This window comes from Lonchura striata, chromosome 3, assembly GCF_050655825.1.
Source record: "Lonchura striata isolate lonStrDom1 chromosome 3, ASM5065582v1, whole genome shotgun sequence".
NCBI lineage: Eukaryota > Metazoa > Chordata > Aves > Passeriformes > Estrildidae > Lonchura > Lonchura striata.
In genome coordinates, this window is record NC_140705.1 from 111,575,202 (window position 1) to 111,595,748 (window position 20,547).

At 37.9% G+C, this 20,547-nt stretch overlaps 1 protein-coding gene across 8 annotated transcripts in view; it reads right to left on the minus strand.

Moving 5' to 3' along the window:
• KIF16B (kinesin family member 16B) overlaps positions 1-20,547 on the minus strand; it is a 137,885-nt gene that overhangs the window by 115,571 nt on the left and 1,767 nt on the right. For 6 of the 8 annotated variants that reach the window (XM_031504221.3, XM_077781849.2, XM_085577211.1 and 3 more), the window contains exons 2-4: positions 6,740-6,809; positions 5,619-5,732; positions 1,480-1,596 (exon numbers count right to left, since the gene is read on the minus strand). In XM_031504221.3, the coding sequence (XP_031360081.3) occupies positions 1,480-1,596; positions 5,619-5,732; positions 6,740-6,809 (301 nt within the window). The remainder of the gene's footprint in view (positions 1-1,479; positions 1,597-5,618; positions 5,733-6,739; positions 6,810-20,547) is intronic. The other 2 variants (XM_085577210.1, XM_077781850.2) reach the window with 1 other exon arrangement.

A 20,547-nucleotide genomic window follows, 5' to 3' on the forward strand; every position in this document is an offset into this window, starting at 1 on the left:
GCTGCATTCAGAGGGTGGTGGCAAATAACTCCTTGTAAAACTGGAAACCTGTCATGAGTGGGGTCTTCAGGAATCAATATTGGGCCCAAAGCTGTTTAACTCTTCATATGTGACCTGAACAATGGGACCAAGAGTACCACAACAAAGTCTGATGAAGACACCAAACCGAGTGGGGAAATCAATGCTTTAGAAGGGACAGCCACCCCAAAGGAAGACCTGGATAAACTGGAATAGTGGCCTAACAAGAACCTTATGAATTTCAACAAATATAAGGTCTTGCACATGAGAGAACATAATCCAGAAGTGCAGCAAAGGCTGGGATCTATCAGGCTGGAGAGCAGCTCTGTGGAAAGGGACTGGGAGTCCTGTGGGCACCAAGCACAACATGAGCAAACAGTGTGGCAAAGACAGCCAACAGGATGCTGGACTGCATCACAGCAACCAGGGCAGAGATGAAAAAGTCATTATTCCACTCTACTCAGCACTTGTCAGGCCACATCTAGAATACTGCATTCAGTTTTGGTCTCTGCCATACAAAAAATATATGGACAGGCTGGAAAAGGGTCCAGAGAAGGACAACAAGGATGACCAAAGTACTGGAAAGCTGCCACATGAAGAAAGGCAGAGAGAGTTGGATTTGTTCAGCCTTGAGAATAGAAGACTTTGAGGAGACCTTATAACTATGTTCCAGTATTTAACAAGTGCCTACAGAGAAGGTGGAGACCCCTATTTACAAGGAGTCACATGCAAAAGACAGTGGTAATAGACACAAATTACTCCTGCAGAGAATAGGACTGGATACAAGAGGACAGTTTTCCATGAGAACAATTGGTGATTGGAATTATGTCCCCAGTGGAGTGGTGGATTCCCAACAATCAACACTTTCAAGATTCATCTGAACAGGATGCTGGGCCATCTTGTCATGACCATGCTTTTACCAAGAAAAGTTGGACCAAATTGATAGTAAAAAGGTTTTAAAATCATGGGGATTTAGGGTTAAAAGGAAAACTAAGCTTAGAAGCCCCTGGAAAAATAAATACTCTAGGTACATGAAGGCCTTGTACCTTGCTAGAACTGCACCTGTGTAGCGAGTACATGATAAATGATATATTTATTAGATTGGATGATTGTTTAGTAATTAAATATAATTACTGTTTCATCGTAAGAATAATCATGAGAAACTGTGGTCAGGAGCCTAAGAAAGATCACGAGAAACTCATGTCAATGTATACAATAGAACAATATGAGTTTAATAATTAATATGTAAGTTATATATTAATAGAATATAAAATACATTCAGCTCAAAAGCCATGTCAGAGTCAGAGATTTGGGTCTGGACCCCTGATTCCCAGAGCTCTCAATAAAAGCACCTGCATGGAATCATATCCTGTGATTCTGTGTGCTCCTGAATGCTGACACAATGATCCTTGAGGGTCCTTCCAAGCTGGCATTCTACAGTTCAAAGCAAACACAACATACCGCATTTCCCATCATGGTGTAGGACTTGCCAGACCCCGTCTGTCCATATGCAAAAACAGAGGCGTTGTAACCTTCAAAAGCAGATTTAAGCACATCCGTACCGAGATTTTTGAAAACCTAAAAATAAAAAAAAGAAAAAAAAATTAAGCCAACAGAAGCTTGGGGAAGATTGCCATCAGCCTAGCATGGCAAATATTGAAGAATGCCACAACAAAATGACAAAACACATATTTACTATAGGAAAGGAAATTAATATTTCATATAAAATACTAAGTCTTACTACCATATTTCATTTACAGGACTGCAGTGGTTTGGTTTTTATTTGTTTCTCTGTCACAGAACATCTGACATGTCAAATTGCTACTTTCTTTTCTAAAGCCCCAATGTCTTTCAGCAATCTCAGCTACTCCATTCACTTTTCATTATTGTTGTTATCTTTTTGTATCTTATATTATTATGTATATTATTTGTATCTTATGCATCTTATATTATTTGTATCATATGTTATTATCTTTTGTATTTTCACCAGCTCTCCATCTTCTGTGAATATCCAGTCTCTACTCAAAAGGAAACATTTCCATGATTCTGCCAGTTTCTTCCTTGATCTTTCTGAGGGTTTTGTTTGTTGGTTTTGTTTTTTTGCTTTAATCAAGTGTAAGAACATGACCCATAATCTGGTCTGTATTTTCCCCATAAGTGGATTTCACATAGCAATGCTTTTTAGGCTGGCAAACATGGACAACTTGTTTTTAATGTGGTAAGTGACCCTTTTTCATCATTTAACACCTTCTCTTTTACCCTCAACATGCAATAACTAATAATGATCCTTCCTCCACATCCCATAATATGGGACTCTGTTCTCACCTGATAAATTCAGCTCTCACCAGATGCCTTCACCACCTTCCTCTACAATAGTGCCTCACTCCAACATGCCTCACAGATTTGCCTGACCTTTCATCACCATTACTCCTCATTTCAATCCATACCCCTCACTGGGCAAGGAGTAACACTTGGTGCAGCACTTCTCCCAATTAAAATATTAATCTGTAATTAATACTAACCAACTAGACATGATTTTCAAAAATCTCATAGATGCTTCACATACTTTAGCCATGTGTCTGCACTTTATGTGGTTTATATTCTCCAAGGCATACAAGCCATTATTAACAGCAAATGGCACAAGCACACTTATAATCTCATAGCTTCTCCCTAGAATGAGTGCTGGATAATTTCCTTCATCACTTATCTTCAAATGTGCCTTTGGAATACTTCACTTGACCTTCCCTCCAGCAAATGAGTTACAGCGCTGTAACCAGTTATACCTCTCAAAGAAGAACATAAAGATCAGCCAAAACTACTTTATTCTTTCTCCTATTTTTCTCTGTGTCCAAGTCTTTATGCACTGCCCTTGATGGCATTTTCCTTTTTAAAAATTTGTGTATGTCTTGCATGTGATTTGAGGTAGTGCAGCCTTAATACAAAGGCTTAACACACAGGTGAGATGCAAAGACTGTTTGGATGGGACATCAGTTTGTCACAAAAGGGCAGTAAATATCAAAACTCTTATTTGTTTCTCAGTCAGGAACACAAGTTAAGAAGCTTGATGGCAAATTGCCATCCCCATTCTAACTCTGGAATACTAAAGTGTATTTTGCATCTAACAAGGCATATTAATAAGGCATGCAGTATTAGACAGATTTCCACTTCTTACTTTTCTGCCTTTCAAATGGAAAAATGTAACAATGATGAACAAAAAGCACTAGGCAACCACATTACCAACAATCAAGATCAATTTTATTCTCTGGCAAGATGAATGTGAAAAAGAGGCCCTTCAATGCCATTGGTGCAGTAAGTTGTAATTTCTGCAGGAACCTGATAAGAGCTTAACTACAAAGTCTTCCAATTAAATATGAAATCATTAACAAAAACAAAATGGTAGCTTGTGCAGTGCATGACTAGGATTTGCACTCCTATAGTTTAAAAATTCCTTTTGTTTTGGAAGCGCTGCACACAGTGTAAGTACAACAACACCTGAGAAACAATATTTCTGTAGCTAAGCAAGGGAAGTCCACACTCCTGCCAGTACAGATAATGAAGGTGTCCAAGGTTCTAGAACACACTTTAACAGCACAATATTGAACACAGACACTCAAGTCATGTTTATGATTTATCCTATCATTACCAATCATAAAATTCACAGCTTATAATTTACTGCTTAAGGCTGCTGCAGCCATCAGTATATGGGCATTTTAATTTATTTTTGTTTCTACAGATTCCTGACATGGGCAAGCTATAGTAATCTTGCCTCTACCTGACCCACTCTGAAACATGTAAATGGCACCAGAAAGAAAAGTTTGGAAAAGGGGAACTTACCACTTATATAAAGTGACGTCCAGTGGAAACTGGACAACAATATACACTACAACTTGGATATCTATTTGTATGCATTCAACTTAACTTTGCAAATGTTTTTTTTGACAGGAATGAACCTAATTGTTTCACGGCAAATTTGGATTCTTGCAATAACCTGCACTGTAGCAGCAAGAGCCTACTAACACCATTAATCTCTTCCTAGGGTTCCTCTAATGTGGTCTTGTCTAACACAGCTTTCCAGAAGTATCTAAAGGCAGGTATCTAGAAGATCCAAGAATTAAATATCCATAAATTTAAGTCACAACTGGTGCATGACAATAAGCTTCATTTAGAAAAATTCATTTAGAAAAATACATGAAGAAAGCTGCTGTAGTTAAAGCAAATAATTAACTGACTCTGCATGCTCAATTGAAAGCATTTGCTAAAATTCTAGCAAAGCAATATGGCCTGGAACACCTGCCTAAAACCATTCACTAGAATCTCAGGTTCAAATCATTGCTCTCAAATACATTATTAACTCCATTTGCCACAGTACTTTAGTAATTAGGTATTTCTACATTGATGGCCAAATATTTCAAAAAACAGCAAAAAAGTGTTACTTAAAAGAACATCATCAAGAAACAACAATCCAGAAAGTGTAAGAATATACATGATCAAACCCTAATATCTCACTGAAATAGAAGTATTCAGAAAATAAGAGGACATATCACTTACCCTGATGGTTAAACAAAAAATTCTAAGTCTAAATTCCCCATCAGTTATAGTCTATAAATATATATATATATAATGGCAAAACTTGTCATTCTCAAAAATATTTTTCAATGGCTTCAACTTACTGTTTCTTATGACTAGTTTTAATTGTGAGGCTTTTTAGGATCAGCCATTACAGCATTCCTGATTTCACGGGTTCCTGAACAGATGGGATACATACTTCATCCCATACCTTCCCAAGAAGGTCAGTACCCAGCTGGTTTACAGGATATTCAGCATTATTTGTTGAATTATTTAAATTCAACAAATTTAAAAACTGTTGCATTATTTAAAGGGGAAAGAATTACTCTCACTTGAGGTTTATAGCATCAAAACCAAATGAGAAGTCAGCAATCACAACTTACTTGAGATTCACTTAATAAATTTATTAGGGAATGGGAAAGAACCTGAAAGTTCAACATTTACATTAAATGCAAGGTCACAAAGGGTCTGTTTATCAGAATAATGCCTATAGCTCTGAGTTTAATCTTCTGTTCTTACTATGCAGAAAAAAAAGCCTGTTTTGTCCTTTCCTAAGGTGAATACTCAAAAGAGGAGGAAAAAAAGAATCTTCTTCAATGTGTAGCTTTTGGACCAAGTAAAAAAAAAAAAACAACAAATCCACACCACACTTCAACCAGCTAAGATTCTTCCTAAGTGAGTTAAAGCTATATGCTTGCTTCTCAAAAGTGATTTTTTTCTAAAAAGCTTTTTTCTAAAAAGCTTTTCAAAACCAATTTCAGCTTCAAGATGTTTTCTAACTTGACTTTATACAATACCAGTCAGACAAAAGAACTTGAAAGAAGGCATTCAGCCTGCTGTATTAGAAAACACACCACTTACATTGTTAGATAAGTTAAAAAAAAAAGAACAAAGCAAAATTCAACCTCTCAGGTATCTAAAAAATTTCTAAATTACAGAAGAAGCATCTTCAATGAAAAGAAGTTTCATGGAATGCTTCCAAGACAAAGAAAAGGGAAAGGAAAAAGATCAATTATTAACATCAGAAATCCTACCATTTCTTGACAAACAAAGTTGGGACTTTTACTGTCTGCTGAGAAATAGGAAAAATCATAGGTAAATGTTTTCGTTCTTTCTCGTCCTGTGTCTCCAGTAGCACCCTCTGGTATCTATTAAAAAAAAGAAAATAAAGCTAGTACAACACATCCTGATGAAGTAATTTAAAACATTTGACAATAAATAATCAAAATGCAAATCTAACATAATGCTATACACATTTAGAAATGTATAATGACAGGTCAGATCATGATTCCAACAACACTGACAAAATTAAGAGGAGGTATGCCCTTCAGTAAGAAAGACACACCTCCTGCAGCACAGCAGGAATTATTTGAATTTTAGCTTACTGCTTCTAACCCCACAGCACATTTTGGTCACAATACTTAGGTTCAGTTAAATGGGTCCATATATGCTGTCATTATAATCAGGGATTATCCTACACATATCATTTATAGAAGCCAGAGAGATGTTTGCACCATGAAGAGCACTTCAGCGTGGAGTCATAATTAAAAAGGTGTGACATACCTGCTGCTTAAGGCAATCATCATGTTCAAGACACGACAGCTGACACTACTCTGGCAATACTCACCATGCTCCACATCATCCTGAAGAAACTACACACTGAAACTCCTTTTCATGTATTAGTCATGAGAAACTATCTTGCAAAAACCTATTTGCTGCCCACGGCTTCTCTTGCTGAGAGAAATGTTGAACTATACCATCAAAAGGTTATAGCAAGTGATGGGTGCTTTGGGTTTGGTTCATTTCCATGGGAATTTCAGAAGACTTGTAGAGATGAAGGAGAGATTTAACAGCTGTCAGAAACTTAGCTCCATTCTATTGCTGGCTTTCATCTCCCAGCTATGTAATGACCTGAGTGATGAGTGATAAAACTTTGAAGAGATGATGAGCTAGAGCCTATAGAGTGGTCTTCAGAAAACCACAGTGTAGCAATTTAACAGCATAATCTGTTTGCTTTTCCCAAAACATTACTTTAACACTGTATTTTAACAACTAGGGGCCATTGCCCACAGTGTAGCAAGCACCACTGTTTTGTCCAGTCATATTATGGCAGCTATTGAGTTACAATTTCATTTTATAAATTGTATTTACTCACCTTTAAGTTTGTGATTGTTGTTTTATTTTTTTCCATTGAAATAATAAACTTTGCATTAAGATCTTTCTCCCTGAAAAAAAAAAAATCAAAACCAAAAAAACAACAGACTTGAGTATGTTAAATAAAGCGTACCCCAGTTATCCACAGTCATATTTCCACCCATCAGCCTGCCATGGTCAATTCTCAGATTAATTAATTTTTATTTTATTTTTTAATTCTTGTGCCAAATATTTATTTATTTCTATGGCATATACTTGAAGCACTTGAGCTTGCCTCCAAAGTCCTTCATTTGGAAACAGAGCAGAAGTGTGAGGAAATCCACTTTAGAAATCTAACTCTGCAAGTCACTTAAGTGGTCTGTTCTTAATTGGAAATACTCTGATCCAAAGCCCAATTAAGTCAAATACATGGCTCTAAGGAAGGGCAAAACAGAGCACAACAGTATAAGCCCCAGCTTCTCACCAACATCCCAGTAGCAGCAGTTTCCACTTATCCATATAATCTAGCTATCAGGGACTGAATGTTAAACCACAAAAAAACCTAATATTTTGAAACTCTTTAAAATAAGGTACCAAATGTGTGTTCTTGTCGTAGGGTGATGTTATGATGCTAATATCTCCAATTGTGTATTCTGTTTATGTTTAATATTATGTTCTTTACTTTCAAAACTAACTCTAAAAATAAAAGTTTGTTTTGCCTTGTTATCAGCCAGTTCACCTCCCGCCATAGCCTGTTGTCTAAGAAAAGCTAGTGCTAGCTAGCTTACTTTGCTTTACTTACTAGCTTTCTTTTGCTTTACTTTGCTTACTTCTACTTTTACCATTACTTTTTAATTAGTGTAACTAAGCAGTCCAATTCTTTCCCTAAACTATTTTTTTTCCTTTCCTTTTCCTAAATACCATTCCAACCTACTCCAAACTAAAATCTAAAAAACACCAAAAACCTGTGCTTTATGATCTATAGCAGCCATCCTCAATATCAAAAAACAATCCCCAACGTCCAAACCCAAACAACCACTCCCAAGAAAAACTTTCAAAATTTGTTCATCTCTTCAAAGTAGTAAAAAGCGTTTTGTTGTCATCTAGTATTGTTAATTTTTTTTTAAGTGCTAAAGAGTGCTTTGTTTGTTAAATAAACAAGTTCTTTTCCACTTCTCTCAAAAAAAAAAAAATTTCCTGAACCAAGTAAGTAAGGAGGTGCTGTAAAAGTTTGTTTTCTAAGGGCTCCTTCCAAAAATTTTTTTCCAAAAATTTACCCTAAACTAAGACAGTTCTGATGCATCATAGCAGTGAAAGAGAGAGACTGTACTACCAACAAAGAATTACACAGGTTTGTGGTTTCTCAAAGCAAAAGGATGCCAGGAAGGAAAAAATCCAGCTCCAAATAACTGTTTTCATGCACTTACATTTATTTCACAATTGTTTCTGACTGTTTTCAAAAATACCATAAAAAATTGCGAGCTTGGTGTCTAAACCCAACATGTAACCACCTGCTTGCCAGAGATGCAATTTCACTATTGTTAGTCATGAGAGCAATACAGGCTGCTCCTGAATGACAACCTTGAGCACAACACCTCCTGTGCTAATGAAAACATGCACAGGGGGGAAAGAGCCAGAAGGGAAAGATGAAGAGCACACAAAACCTCCCTCTTTCAGTGTTGAGACAATCAGCTGCTGAGTCACCCAACAAACTGGTGTGCCTGACCAGTGCAGAGCACAGCAGAGGGCTTTAAAGCAATAAAGTGCAGCTTCACCATATCACATTACTGGGTATTCCCTTGCACCAGTACAAATTGCAAAAGAGAGACTTCTTCCCAATAACAGGACAACCAAGTTCAGGATTTTAGTGGTTTTTCTTCTTTGTGGTGCACTAGACCCAACTCTTTGTTCTCCAGCTACTCTGTTCATATTCAGTTTTCCAGCAGAAATAGTAAGGAAAAGCAAAACCCACTTTAAAATCTACATTAATGAATAAAGATTAGGCAAATAAAAACGCTTGAGTAAATACCAACACATTAGGTTATTTTCTAGAGCTAATGAAAGAGAAATTTGTAATAATTACAGCATTAATTATACAATTGAATTTAGATCTACCACGGAAAACTTTGAGGCATGTCTTATGACTACTAGATCTAGACTTAAGGTACTGAAACACCAAAATACAGCTACAGAAAATAAACAAGGAAATGGAGAAAAGTGTTTTTTTGCAGGAAATAGATCTTGGCATTGAAGTAATGCCAAGTAATGCCAGTAAACCTGTAGATGGCTCCCAGTCATCCTGCTTCTTCCACAGCCTCTACCTGTCTGTAGCTATTTGCTCAGCAAAGGTGTAATAAGTAATTTGGCCCAATTAAATGGTCAATCCTACTATAAAAAATTGTTTAAAATACAAAAGGTAACTTGCTTCCTCTAGGAAGTCTGTAAGGACTCTAGGCAGGAAGAACCTTGGTCCATAAGTATTGGGGGTTTTTTTATTTTTATTTCTTCATGCTTAAGGCATTCAAGGGGAAATAATCAAATATATCAGTGCTTTTTCTCCCAGACCTAGCCAGCTCTCTGTATTACTCTGCTAAAGCTACTCAAAAATGGAATACTGGCACAAAACATTTAAAGTCTAACACCCATATATGAACTACGCAAAATTCTGAGAAGCTTAAAGTAATTAATTCTGTGATAATACTGATAATATTATTAAACATTATTAAAGAATGAGGATTTGAAAGTTTTAAAAAAGGACCTAGAAAAACACTAGCCAATAATACAGTTCATAAACAGAATTTTGTATTTGTGAAAGAGAAGGGATAGTGAGCGGACAACCTAAAACAGAAATAACTAGGATCAGAATAAATAAGCCAACCTAAGGGAAGTGGAAGAAAAAATTAACAGGAATCAAATGCCCAAGCTTCATTTTAATATGAGACAGTGGCATATAATTTATTGTACACATACAGAGTTTAAGAGCATCTCATAAAGAACAATTTCTTGTTTGATGACAGTTATTTCCAGGCACTCATTTAACGCAGTCCATCAGGAGACTGTCCTGGTATTCTGGACTGGAGAGAAGTGGACAATTCCCGAAAAAAAACAATTTGGGAATTGAAAAAAAAAACAATCTGGAAAAACCTTTATTGCCATAGCTAACGAGGAAAACCAGTAAAAAAGCAAGAAAACTCCCATTTTTCTCTCTCTCTGCAGCAGAGAACACTGCCATGTAGTCAGAGAAAGCTGAACTCTTTATCTCTGTGTTTTGAATACAGCATCAAAAAATTCCACTTCTTCTCCCTCTGGGCCTAACTTAAAGCTACAAGACCCACTTCTGAGCAAAAAGATGATGGGGATACCAGCAGCATGAAGTCGCCCCAGGATGAGGTTCAGGCTGTAAACAGCTGTACTGCAGTGCTGGGTAACCTCCAGGGCCAGGATAACCCTCCAGCACCCAGCAGCTCTACCAGCATCCACAGGAACCACGTGCCCCACCTCATCCAGAGAAGAGCTTCAGCCACTAACCAAAGATTCTGCCCCTGCAAATTCCAGCCTCCATCACAAAGCAGTATAAAGAGACCAGCTGCCAAAACTGGTTCACAATTAACGCTTTGATGATTTAAGAAATCCTGCTTCCCTCCTGAGCCAAATCTGCTCACACAGCAGCGCTCAGGGATAGCCTCCAGGATGTTCCCACTGCTCTTTGATACACCACGTGCAGCTCCAGGATCACAAGGGACGGATCTTACAACCTGTGATCCCATGGCCCCTAGCCAAATGACAAAGTGACCATGCAGGCAAGTTTCTTGGCACAGACACCAGAAAATACACCAGCCCAGTGCTCTAATTACCCCTCTACTATTGCTCAATTCAGCTAGTCATGCAGCAATTAAGTGCAAGGAGGAAAGAGGAATGCAGAGGGGGGGAGATCACAGCAGGGCAATAGCACAGCATATCCTAAGCTCCCTGAGACCAACACAGAAAAAAGGTGAACGAATCTCTCCAAATCCTAATCTCCAAGTGACGCCATGGTGTTGACTAATATGGCTACAAGGCCATAATTAAATGGCTGAAGTCATGTTTACAGTAACATGTGTAAACATGACTTATGTTTAACAAACATGTTTTGTCATGTTTAACGAACGTGTTAAAGTTCACACCTGTACATTGTACACCAAGCAGCACAACTGCAGTCAGAAATCCTTATACTCATTTTGAAAGGAGTCTTCAGGGTATCCAGTGACAGCTGATAAGGGCGGCAGCACTCCTTTATTCAGGAGAGCTCTGGAGGCTCCTTGACAGCTGCACATTTTCTTTGACAGCACATCTTCATTATCTTCAAGACCTCTACTACACTGCCAAAGCCAGCTGACATCAGCCAACAGATTCAAAAGCCCTAAATGAGCCTGGGCTGGCTAACAGATGAGCTGTGCCAGCTTTAAGTTTCACCTCACTTCCAGACAAGAAAACAGAAGAAAAAAATCCTGGGGGCTGAAATTAAAAGAAATAGCTTCCTAATAATCAGATTGCATTTGTCTCAGTAAGAAATGGAAAGAGAAGCACATTTTTTTATTGGCAAAGGGTTTTCTGTGATCAACAGAATCTTCATCATTTGCTCGTGCAGATTTACTGTGATACCCCCATTCCCTGCTACTGGTTAAAAAAAAATGGTAAATTTTGAAAATAATTAAAAGAGAGAGTTCTGCTAGTCTCAGGACTTTCTCCACTGTGCAACTGAAACCAGAACAATAAATCCAGTGACAGAGAATGCAGACACAAGGGAAATCTTGTATATGTCATGAAACAGAAATAATCTCTAAGTCTATACTAGTACACATATATTGGTTCTTGTATGAAGGACAGCGTAGATTAAACACTTTTAGCCGTAAGAATAAATTTTACCAACAACACTGAAAACCAGCAGTTTAATATATTGTAGTAATACTCCTAAAATACGAATATACAGGTGTCTTTGTGTTGTCTTCTGTCAAATGACATCCAGGGTTCTTGGGAAAACTATGCACACTTGCAATGACACAGACTGATCACTCTATTAATTCATGTACCTCACCTGCTTTTTAAACTTTTTTGTAATAATATTTTAGGTAGCTCCACCTTCCAAGAACTCTGATCACAACTGGTGAGTGGTTGTGGTAGTCTGTTATTTTACAGTTCACTCTTTTGTAGTATGTTTTAATATTCCTTGTTATAAGTTTGTAATGTACCACATTTAGCTTCCCTGATGGCTCAGTCCTGAGTCATTTACCACTGTTTTACCACCCCTTACATGGTTAGACATGGTTAATCTTCAAGTAGAAGACTACCTCAATGGCAACCTTCCTGCTTTAGCTGCATGCTGACCAGACCAGGTTCAGTAATGGTTTTTACAATGGCAACTAGTGAAGTTTTAAGATAGCCACATGTGAATCCTCTTCTTACACATTTCTGATAGCAGCCTTCAAGAAAATGTAGCCAAAGCCCACCTTTTGCAGAAGCAACATAAAATATAACCTCAAATACAACCGTTGATATGAGTGACATTCTGGAATTCTGTTGTAACTATTACACCACTAAGAAGGTTATCTAGGACTCCTGGATTTCAGCCCATATGATACTTTGTGTATTTGTTTTTAATATCTTGCTTCTTCCAATTTGTTCTTTTAGCTCTGCTATCCCAAGTCAAATACAGTATTATCTTAACCTCTTGTGTACAGCAAAACACGATTCAGAAATTCACAGTTGCCCTGCAGTGTCCTTGTCTTTTGGAGTAGGAAGTTTGCAAAGTAGAAATTCAGGGGGGAAAAAATTGTGCCTGACTTCATGGCTCTTTTAGCTCCTCAGGTAATCCATAAGGCTTTTCTCCTGTCATGTTTTTCCTTTACTGAGACACACGGAAACAATCTGAACTGAACAATAAATGAGTTCTGTTATCTGAGTACAAATATCTTCCCAATGTATAAGCATACAGAAAAATTATGAGTGTACTCCAAGTTTCTGTATCTCATTATTGCTTTGTATTTACAATATAAACTCTTTGGAGAAGAGTCTTCATAAAGCTAATATTTGAAGTGTCTGATTCATCAACAATAAGAACTTCAGCCCATCAGCAATTAAGATGCTGAGTACCATCTATGCACTCTTTTTGTTAAATAACTGAAAAACCCTCTCTCAGTAAATATCCCTAGCTTTGTACTCACAGCCTCTGCAAAACAGAGTACTTTGCTCTTCAATCAGCTGTTCTCACCAATAATACCTGCCTTTCAGACACTCAGACTTCTAAGAGTCTTCAAGTCCAAGGGCTCAGTTAGATTAGAAGAGCTGAGTGCTAATCCCATTTATTTCATAACTAGTCTTAATTTCAAATAAACAAAGGCTGAAAAACAAACAGACTCACTTTTCTCTTACTTCAATTCCTCAGGAAAGCTACAGTTCAGAGAGACTTACCTTTTTTTTCTTCTGGTCTCAGGGAATTCTCAACAAAAAGCAGGAGTTAAAAGTATTTTTGTTCATCATTTCAGTGATTTAACATGCATACATAACCTGGCAATGTGCTTGGTAATATTAAAATACAGGACTTAGAAAACACTATTCTAAAACCAGGCTTTTAAGTTCAAAATGCTTAAGACCAGAAAGTTTTGGGGATTGCAAACTACATGAGAGCAGTCTAAATACACTGCCCCATATGTGTCCATGCTACCACCATGCTCCAGCTCCACTGGCATTAGAAGGTCTTTGTTCTTCAACTCTATGGAGGGAGACAAACAAGGCAATGATTGTGGCAAATCCACAAGCTTGAAAAACTTTTGCTGAAGTATTTGCATTAAAGCACTAAAGAGAACAGAAAAATAAGCACACATAAACAGAGGCTCTAAGCGGGCTGCCTGACCTTTGATGGTTTATGGAAAATTAACTGTCACTCCCAGCTATTAACTCCTCATTTACTGGGAGTCCAGCACTTGGATAAAGCTCATTGGAGCTTCTTCTCCAGGACAGGTCTGCTCCAGCTTTGCTGCTCACCAACACAAGGATAAAGCCCTGCACTTGGGGACTTTCCCTCCTCATCAATCTTCTTTGCTACATGAAAAGAGTAAGATCAAATTTTAAACACTACCTACCCCATTTATTCTCATTGCTGTGTTTAAAGCTGTGTAAAAACCACTGAAGAGGAGGTGTGAGATAGAATGGCAAGCACAGGAGGTACTTAACAGTCAACCAGGTCTAGTCTCACCTTCCTGTTGAAGCAAGATTTCCTCTAATGACTTTCTAAAAAGGTATTAGCTCTATCCAACTGCCTGAGCCTCAAGAGATTCTTACACAAGCTGCACTATCTCACCAGCAGTAATTTCTTAGATACTGTTTAAGCTGATCCATTATTAGCTTCATTCCATTACTCTGCAGATATTTAGAAGGAGCCATAACTTAAGTATTTAATTTCTCTTTTCAGCATTTAAGCCCTGAAAATACATCTAGATTTCCATCTCCTAAACTATTATGGTCAAAATACACAGAGTATACCTGTAGCTTGATATTGTTTGAATCAAGGACTCCTATAATTTTTGTTGATCTTCTCCAATTTAATTCATATAATGAGGTTCCAGAAACAGGATTTTAGGAGATATTAACATAGTGGCTTGCTGGGAGAAGCACCAACCAACAGCTTCAGTGCTTGGCTCTGTATTTGCAAACAAGGATTACACTTAGAGTACAGCACATTCCTAAATTCAAATCCATTGCTTCTAAGCAGAAAACCTTCAAAAAATAACCAGTGAGAGAAAGTGCATAGAAAGAAGACGAAAATAAGTCACTAACACTGAAAGACCGTGTACTTCAGCACAGGTGAGAAACTGCAGAGAAACAAACACCAGAGAGTGCTGGCATTCTCTAGTGCTAAGCCTCTGAGTTTCAGCTCCCTAAGTTTCTCTAACACCTAAGTTTCAGCTCCCTTGAGTACTGCTGACATTTGTTATTGTGGAAAAGCCTAAAGAGAGTCCAACAAGTTTCTCTAGAATATCCTGACCTGTGACATCCAAATTCCCAGTCACCTCTCATCCTTGCTGATGGCTTTTCTATTTGACTTCTTATTTTAGCCAAGGACACTCTCCTCAAACCCTGCTCCTTAACCCAGCTGTCCAGTACTGTGTTTTACCACCCCTTATATGGTTAGACCATCTTCAATTTATGCTCTTTGGAAGAGCAACTGTTCTGCTTTACACCTACAATGCTCTCCTTAAACTCCTGAGTAAAATAACTTGGGTGTTTTTTCCTCACCTCCCAACTTTTTCCATTCCTACATAAACAGACCTGAACTATTCAGATACCATTATTTACTACTCTTACACAAAAAAAGCTTTAAAATATATTGATTGTAAGATTTCTGACAGCTCTTATTCTTATATATGACAACCAACATTTTTCTGTAAGGCCACTAGGCTCTGGGTTTTTGTGGGTTTTTTCTATTTTCTAGTCCTTCGAGTCAATGCTCTGCTGCAAACAAGTTGTTGCTTCTACTCCAGTTGCTTCAAAAGCAGGTTCTCCAGCCTTCCCTCATTTTTTAATGGTCTGTCTACAGCCTTATAACCCAGCTCACTACATCCTTTTCTCAAATACATCATCTGTCTAGATACCATTGAAAGGGCCCTCACAATATACAGCACCTATGATTCTTAGCAAACACTCAATTGCATCCTCATCCCAGAACTACAGACAGCAATAAACAACAGCCAAATTACCATCTCTGAAACCTCTACAATCCTTGAGAGCATTTTTACCTAATCACAAATGTTTATGTCATAATTTATTGCTGGTATCTCTTCTCAAATAACACAGTCCCTGCAGAACAGGTAATCTGCATGTCCTATTCACTTCTCTTTACTCTCAAGTTGTACACCTTGTGGCCACACAAAAATCATGTCATTTCACCGACAGGGCAAGACACAGATCAGATTCCTCACTTTGTAACCTATAGCTGAACAAGTATTAGGTAGCAATTATTAAGGAGAGATGACGTGGACATTATCAGGCTGATGTTCACTCCTCTGCTCCTCACTGTAGCAGAGGACCTGTCCTGAGAAGATTCATGACCATAGAATAGAATTCTTCATTCCTTCTGAAGAGGTGAAAGATAGAAAGTAAAAATATTTATTGATGTATCTTACAAAACTAAGAACACTTTTTCTTTCATACTTCAAGTACTCTTAGTATCAAGTTTACATGATCCAGGAGCTTGGATCAGTCTACACCATTATGTGCTGATCCAGTGCCAACAACAGAATCAGCATACTGATGAAGGGATTTACAGGTACATTTATGCATAGCTTACTTTCAGGGAGAGAAATGTATCTACTTTGAAAAAAAAAGGAAAAAATCTGCCAGAGGTTATTAAATATGTTCAAGGTTCTGAACACAAAATATGGCAAGGTAAAAAAGCCACGTTCAGAACAGTTAGTTCATCTTGCCAACTCAGCATCAAAGTAATTTTTTACTGGATTGCAACTCAACCACATAAAAAGGCAGAGGCAAGACAGATATATATTCACCTCAGGCACACCAGAGCCTCACCCAATGCTTAAGGATCTTTCAACTTCTTTCTTTAGTGGAGAAATTGTACATGATTATAAATAAAGCACCATTATTAAAATGGAAGTTCAAACAGTTACCACAGGAAATAGCAAACTCAGCTTGCTGATAAATGGCTTATCCTCATCGGAACAGTAGTTGAGAAAGTGACAGTATTGCAACACTTGGCTATATTTAAGCTCTGAGTTATGTCATCTGAGATCACTCTGGACACCTCTAAAGAGCAACAAGCAGTAATGAGTGTTTGGAAACAGATGCAGTAAAAATTTCCCTATTTACTTCAGAGACAGATAAGATATTTAGCTATGAATGTCCTTCCTTCTAATCACTCCATCATTCCTCATTTTACCTGTGATACATTAATGTTACACACATTTTGTCAAAACATTCTCTTTATAAGCTTATGAAAATTTAAAATGTACACAGTAACTTGAAAATGAAAAATATACAGTAACTTGTACTTAAAAACTTGTAATTTATGAGACACCAATTAATTCCCTCTTCCCTGCATTGATGATCTTATAATACATTTTCCATGCATGATTTTTGCTTCTCAATTCTAAAAAGCATGGATATTTAATTAAAAATTTTACTCCCAGTAAGTTCCTCCCTAAAATACTTGGAAACATTTAGAATGGAAATAAAGAATTCAGCTAGCTCTTCACTGTTTATCTGATTATTTATTCTTCCTGCTGCAAAAACACTCCAGTCACAAGTTCCTTGTAAAACGAAACAGCTTTTTCTATATCTCTGTCCTTTGTGTTGCTCTATTAACTTGAACCATTGAAAACTCTGCTATTGATACTACAGCCTGGATTGTGCAAGCAGTTAGTTTTAAAGATACTGGTCGTAGATTTCCCAAGGTACTCTGCCTCCAGCTCTGCATGCAGAGGAGTTGCTTAGCCTTACAGGCATAACCAGGAGTTATCCAAGAGGGCCAACCTTACAGCTAATGAATAATCAATCACACAGACTGTATTTGTGGATTAAAGTACCAGATCTTAACCCAAACAAATCCCAGAGTCACTCAAAAGCAGTCTCTATGCAATAGAACATACTTTCTCTGTCTCCCCACTACCAAACAGAAAAATTTTTCATCTTCATGCCATAATTGTGAATGGCTGCAGAACCACACAGAGCACTATGACAGGTACTTCTGCCATTGGTCACTTCTGTTTGGAGAGCAAATCCAAGGAGTGTGTACATGCAGGAGAAAAATAACAGATCATTTAAACATGAAATCAAATCAGAATTTCTATTTCATTATATCAGCAGTAAGAAGAGAGCCATGAAAAAATCTAGGCAACTCATTTAAAAGAACACCTAAAAATGCCAAGAGCACTGGGTAAGCACAGAGAAAAACTTATTGCAGTGCAGACCCATCTTCTGATGTCAGCTGCATTTTTGCAGGTAAGGACAGCACGGCCCTCACTTAGTTTGTTCAGCCAGTTAAACACAATAATTAGTTTATGCAAATACAAGAAACAGACAAAAAGCATTAAAAATCTGATAAAGCTTGCATCCCTCTATTACTTCATGAATTAAAAGCCAAACAGAACAGGGCTATCAGGCATAAGAAATTGAGAGCCACAAGAACTTAGTGGCAGAATTTAAAAGAATCACGTTGATATTTCCTTTACTTTTTCGTATTTTCGTATTTGGCATATTTTAGATGGTTTTGCTTAACTGACTGTCTTGGGATGATCCATAATGGCAATGTATCCCATAACCATCTGAACACAAAACTTGTTCCTGTATCTTCAAGACCCCACAGCCGGGAATCTTGGTGGGGTGGGGAGTTAGGAAGTTGGATTTTGGAGCAGGTGTTTTTTAGAAGCTGCCTGCCCAGGTTCATCTCACAGCTCTGCACAGTGTGGTGTTTGCTTCACATGCGGTTCGATTTTTGCTCAGGCAAAGGTATTTTTCTTTCCTTTTTTTTTTTTTTTTTTGTTTTCCTCAGCTTGGGAAAGCTGTGGTGATGATCTTTAGGCTGCCTTGAGGATGAATTCCATAGCTTCCTATCCGAGAGCATCATGCCCTAAGTGGAGAGGAGTGACTCCAGCCCAAGCTGCCATCAGCCGTGTCCAGCAGGGAAGAACAAGGACACCGAGTGGCCCAGCCCAGCTGCCTCGCCTGCCGTGCCCACTGTCCTCTGCCTCTCAATTTCTTGCACCTGATAGCCCTGTTCTGTTTGGCTTTTAATTCATGAAGTAATAGAGGAACGCAAGCTTTATCAGATTTTTAACCCTTTTTGTCTGTTTCTTGTATTTGCATAAACTAATTATTGTGTTTAACTGGCCATGGGAAGGTGGGACGAGCCATCCTGCCTTCCTCTAGTGCTGGAAGTTCACCATGAAGCTCCTGCCTTTCCTGATGCCACATTGTCTCTCTGTTCCAGTGGGGTGGTGAGGTCTAGCAATTTGATATCTAGCAGTTGTTCACTTTTTTTTCCTACCTGTTGGCAACAAAAAACAACCTGTTTTTTAATAAACCGTGGTTTTTTTTAAACTTTCCTCTATTAGTATTCATTTCTTATTGGTGGAAAGGGATTATTGGAATCATAAAGGAAAGAACTCATTCCAGCATGTTCTTCTTTAATTTGTCTAAAACCAAGACACTGACAAAAGTATGGAAGTGGCTTCCTAGAACATTAATTGAATTCTAGTTTACATAAAAAAAGAAACATGACACAAAATGGAAGCAAGAAAATACTACTTTCTCTTTCTTCTTTAAAGACTCTGAAAAGATGAAAATAAAGCAATGCATTTATTTGAACTGTGCAAATGCTATGCATAATAAAAAACAGCGAGTCAGAATTAGGTGAGGCTTATCAGGACCCCAGATATCACACTATGGAGAAGACAGTGACTAGTAACCAGTCACCCAAAGTCATCTATCTGCTCAGTATGTGAGCAAATAGTGCCTCAAATCTAATTACACTTCTCAACAATCCCATCTTATGAATGTTTCTAGTGACTGTGCTGGAAAATAAACCTTAGAAATCACGGTGTCCAAATCCATTACTTTGCCAAAGCAAAATACACCAAACACCCAATCTCACTCCCCTTCCATCTGATGACAAAAACCAAGGCTTCAGCCAGCTGGCAGGTTTTATTGCTGCCTTTACAGAAACGTACAGCTATAAGCACAGACTTAAGGGCTGTCATGGCAATTCAGTGTTGAATGAGGGAAACCAAAGGACAGATGGAGACTCACCAAGTAATTGAACTTTCTAAGCTTATGCTATAACTGGTTTCAAAGCACTAACTGTAAAGCCATTAGACATACTTCCAATACATTATGCAGAGATAGAATCAAAATATTTCAGTGTAACATCCGTGTAACACAATTTGGGATGTTACTCCAAGAAGAATGGTTAAAAACTTAAATGATTAAGGACTTGACAGGTCAAGTCAGAGAAAATGAAGACTAAAAATAAATCACAGAAGAAGAAGCAAAAAAGTTAGTTAGCTAAGCAATAGAACAGTAAATAATCCTTAAACGACCCTCTCCCCATCACCTTTCATTCCAAAATCCTTGTTCATGACTTAGTGCATAATTAGCAGCGCTATGACACCACAAGGTACAACTGCTCCATAATGCAGGAGTCTTCCTGCAACCATTCATCAACTGTGTCTTCTCTAATTAAAAATGACTCATGAAATAAGCTGCACTATATTATTAAACTTCAAACAAACCAAAGCAAATTTGACTAAATTAACTCCATACAGTATCATGCTAAGGATTTTGAAATTTAGTGCTGGAGAATGAACACCTGGTTGTAAAGTTCCTTTGAATAGGTAGAAAGGCCTTTCCTCTGTAAAATTCTCCAGGGTTCCAAAAAGGGAGCTCAGCTGAAAGAAGACATATGCAAGGGAACACTTGCCAAGGTGCCCCTGCCTTGGCAAGGGTCTGGACTGGGTGATCTCCAGGGGCCACTTCCAGCTCCAAGCATTCTGAGAAACCGCTAAGAAAAATATGATTACTGCTCCTGGCTTACAGTTCAGCATGCCTTTCCTACTGCAATAAAAAAAACTATTGGATCCTCCCTGGCTTAGGCTTAGGGTTAGTAGTTTTACAAAACACAGCATGAGTCCAGCAGTGATTGATAGAGGGGAACACCAGTGACTCCAGTGCTGGGTCCCACACCAACTGTGCCTCTAAAAAAAAACATCAATCCTTAAAAGCAACATCCCAGGGCACTAAATCCAGCTTCCTCATAATGTTTCACAAACATCTAACATCAACCCA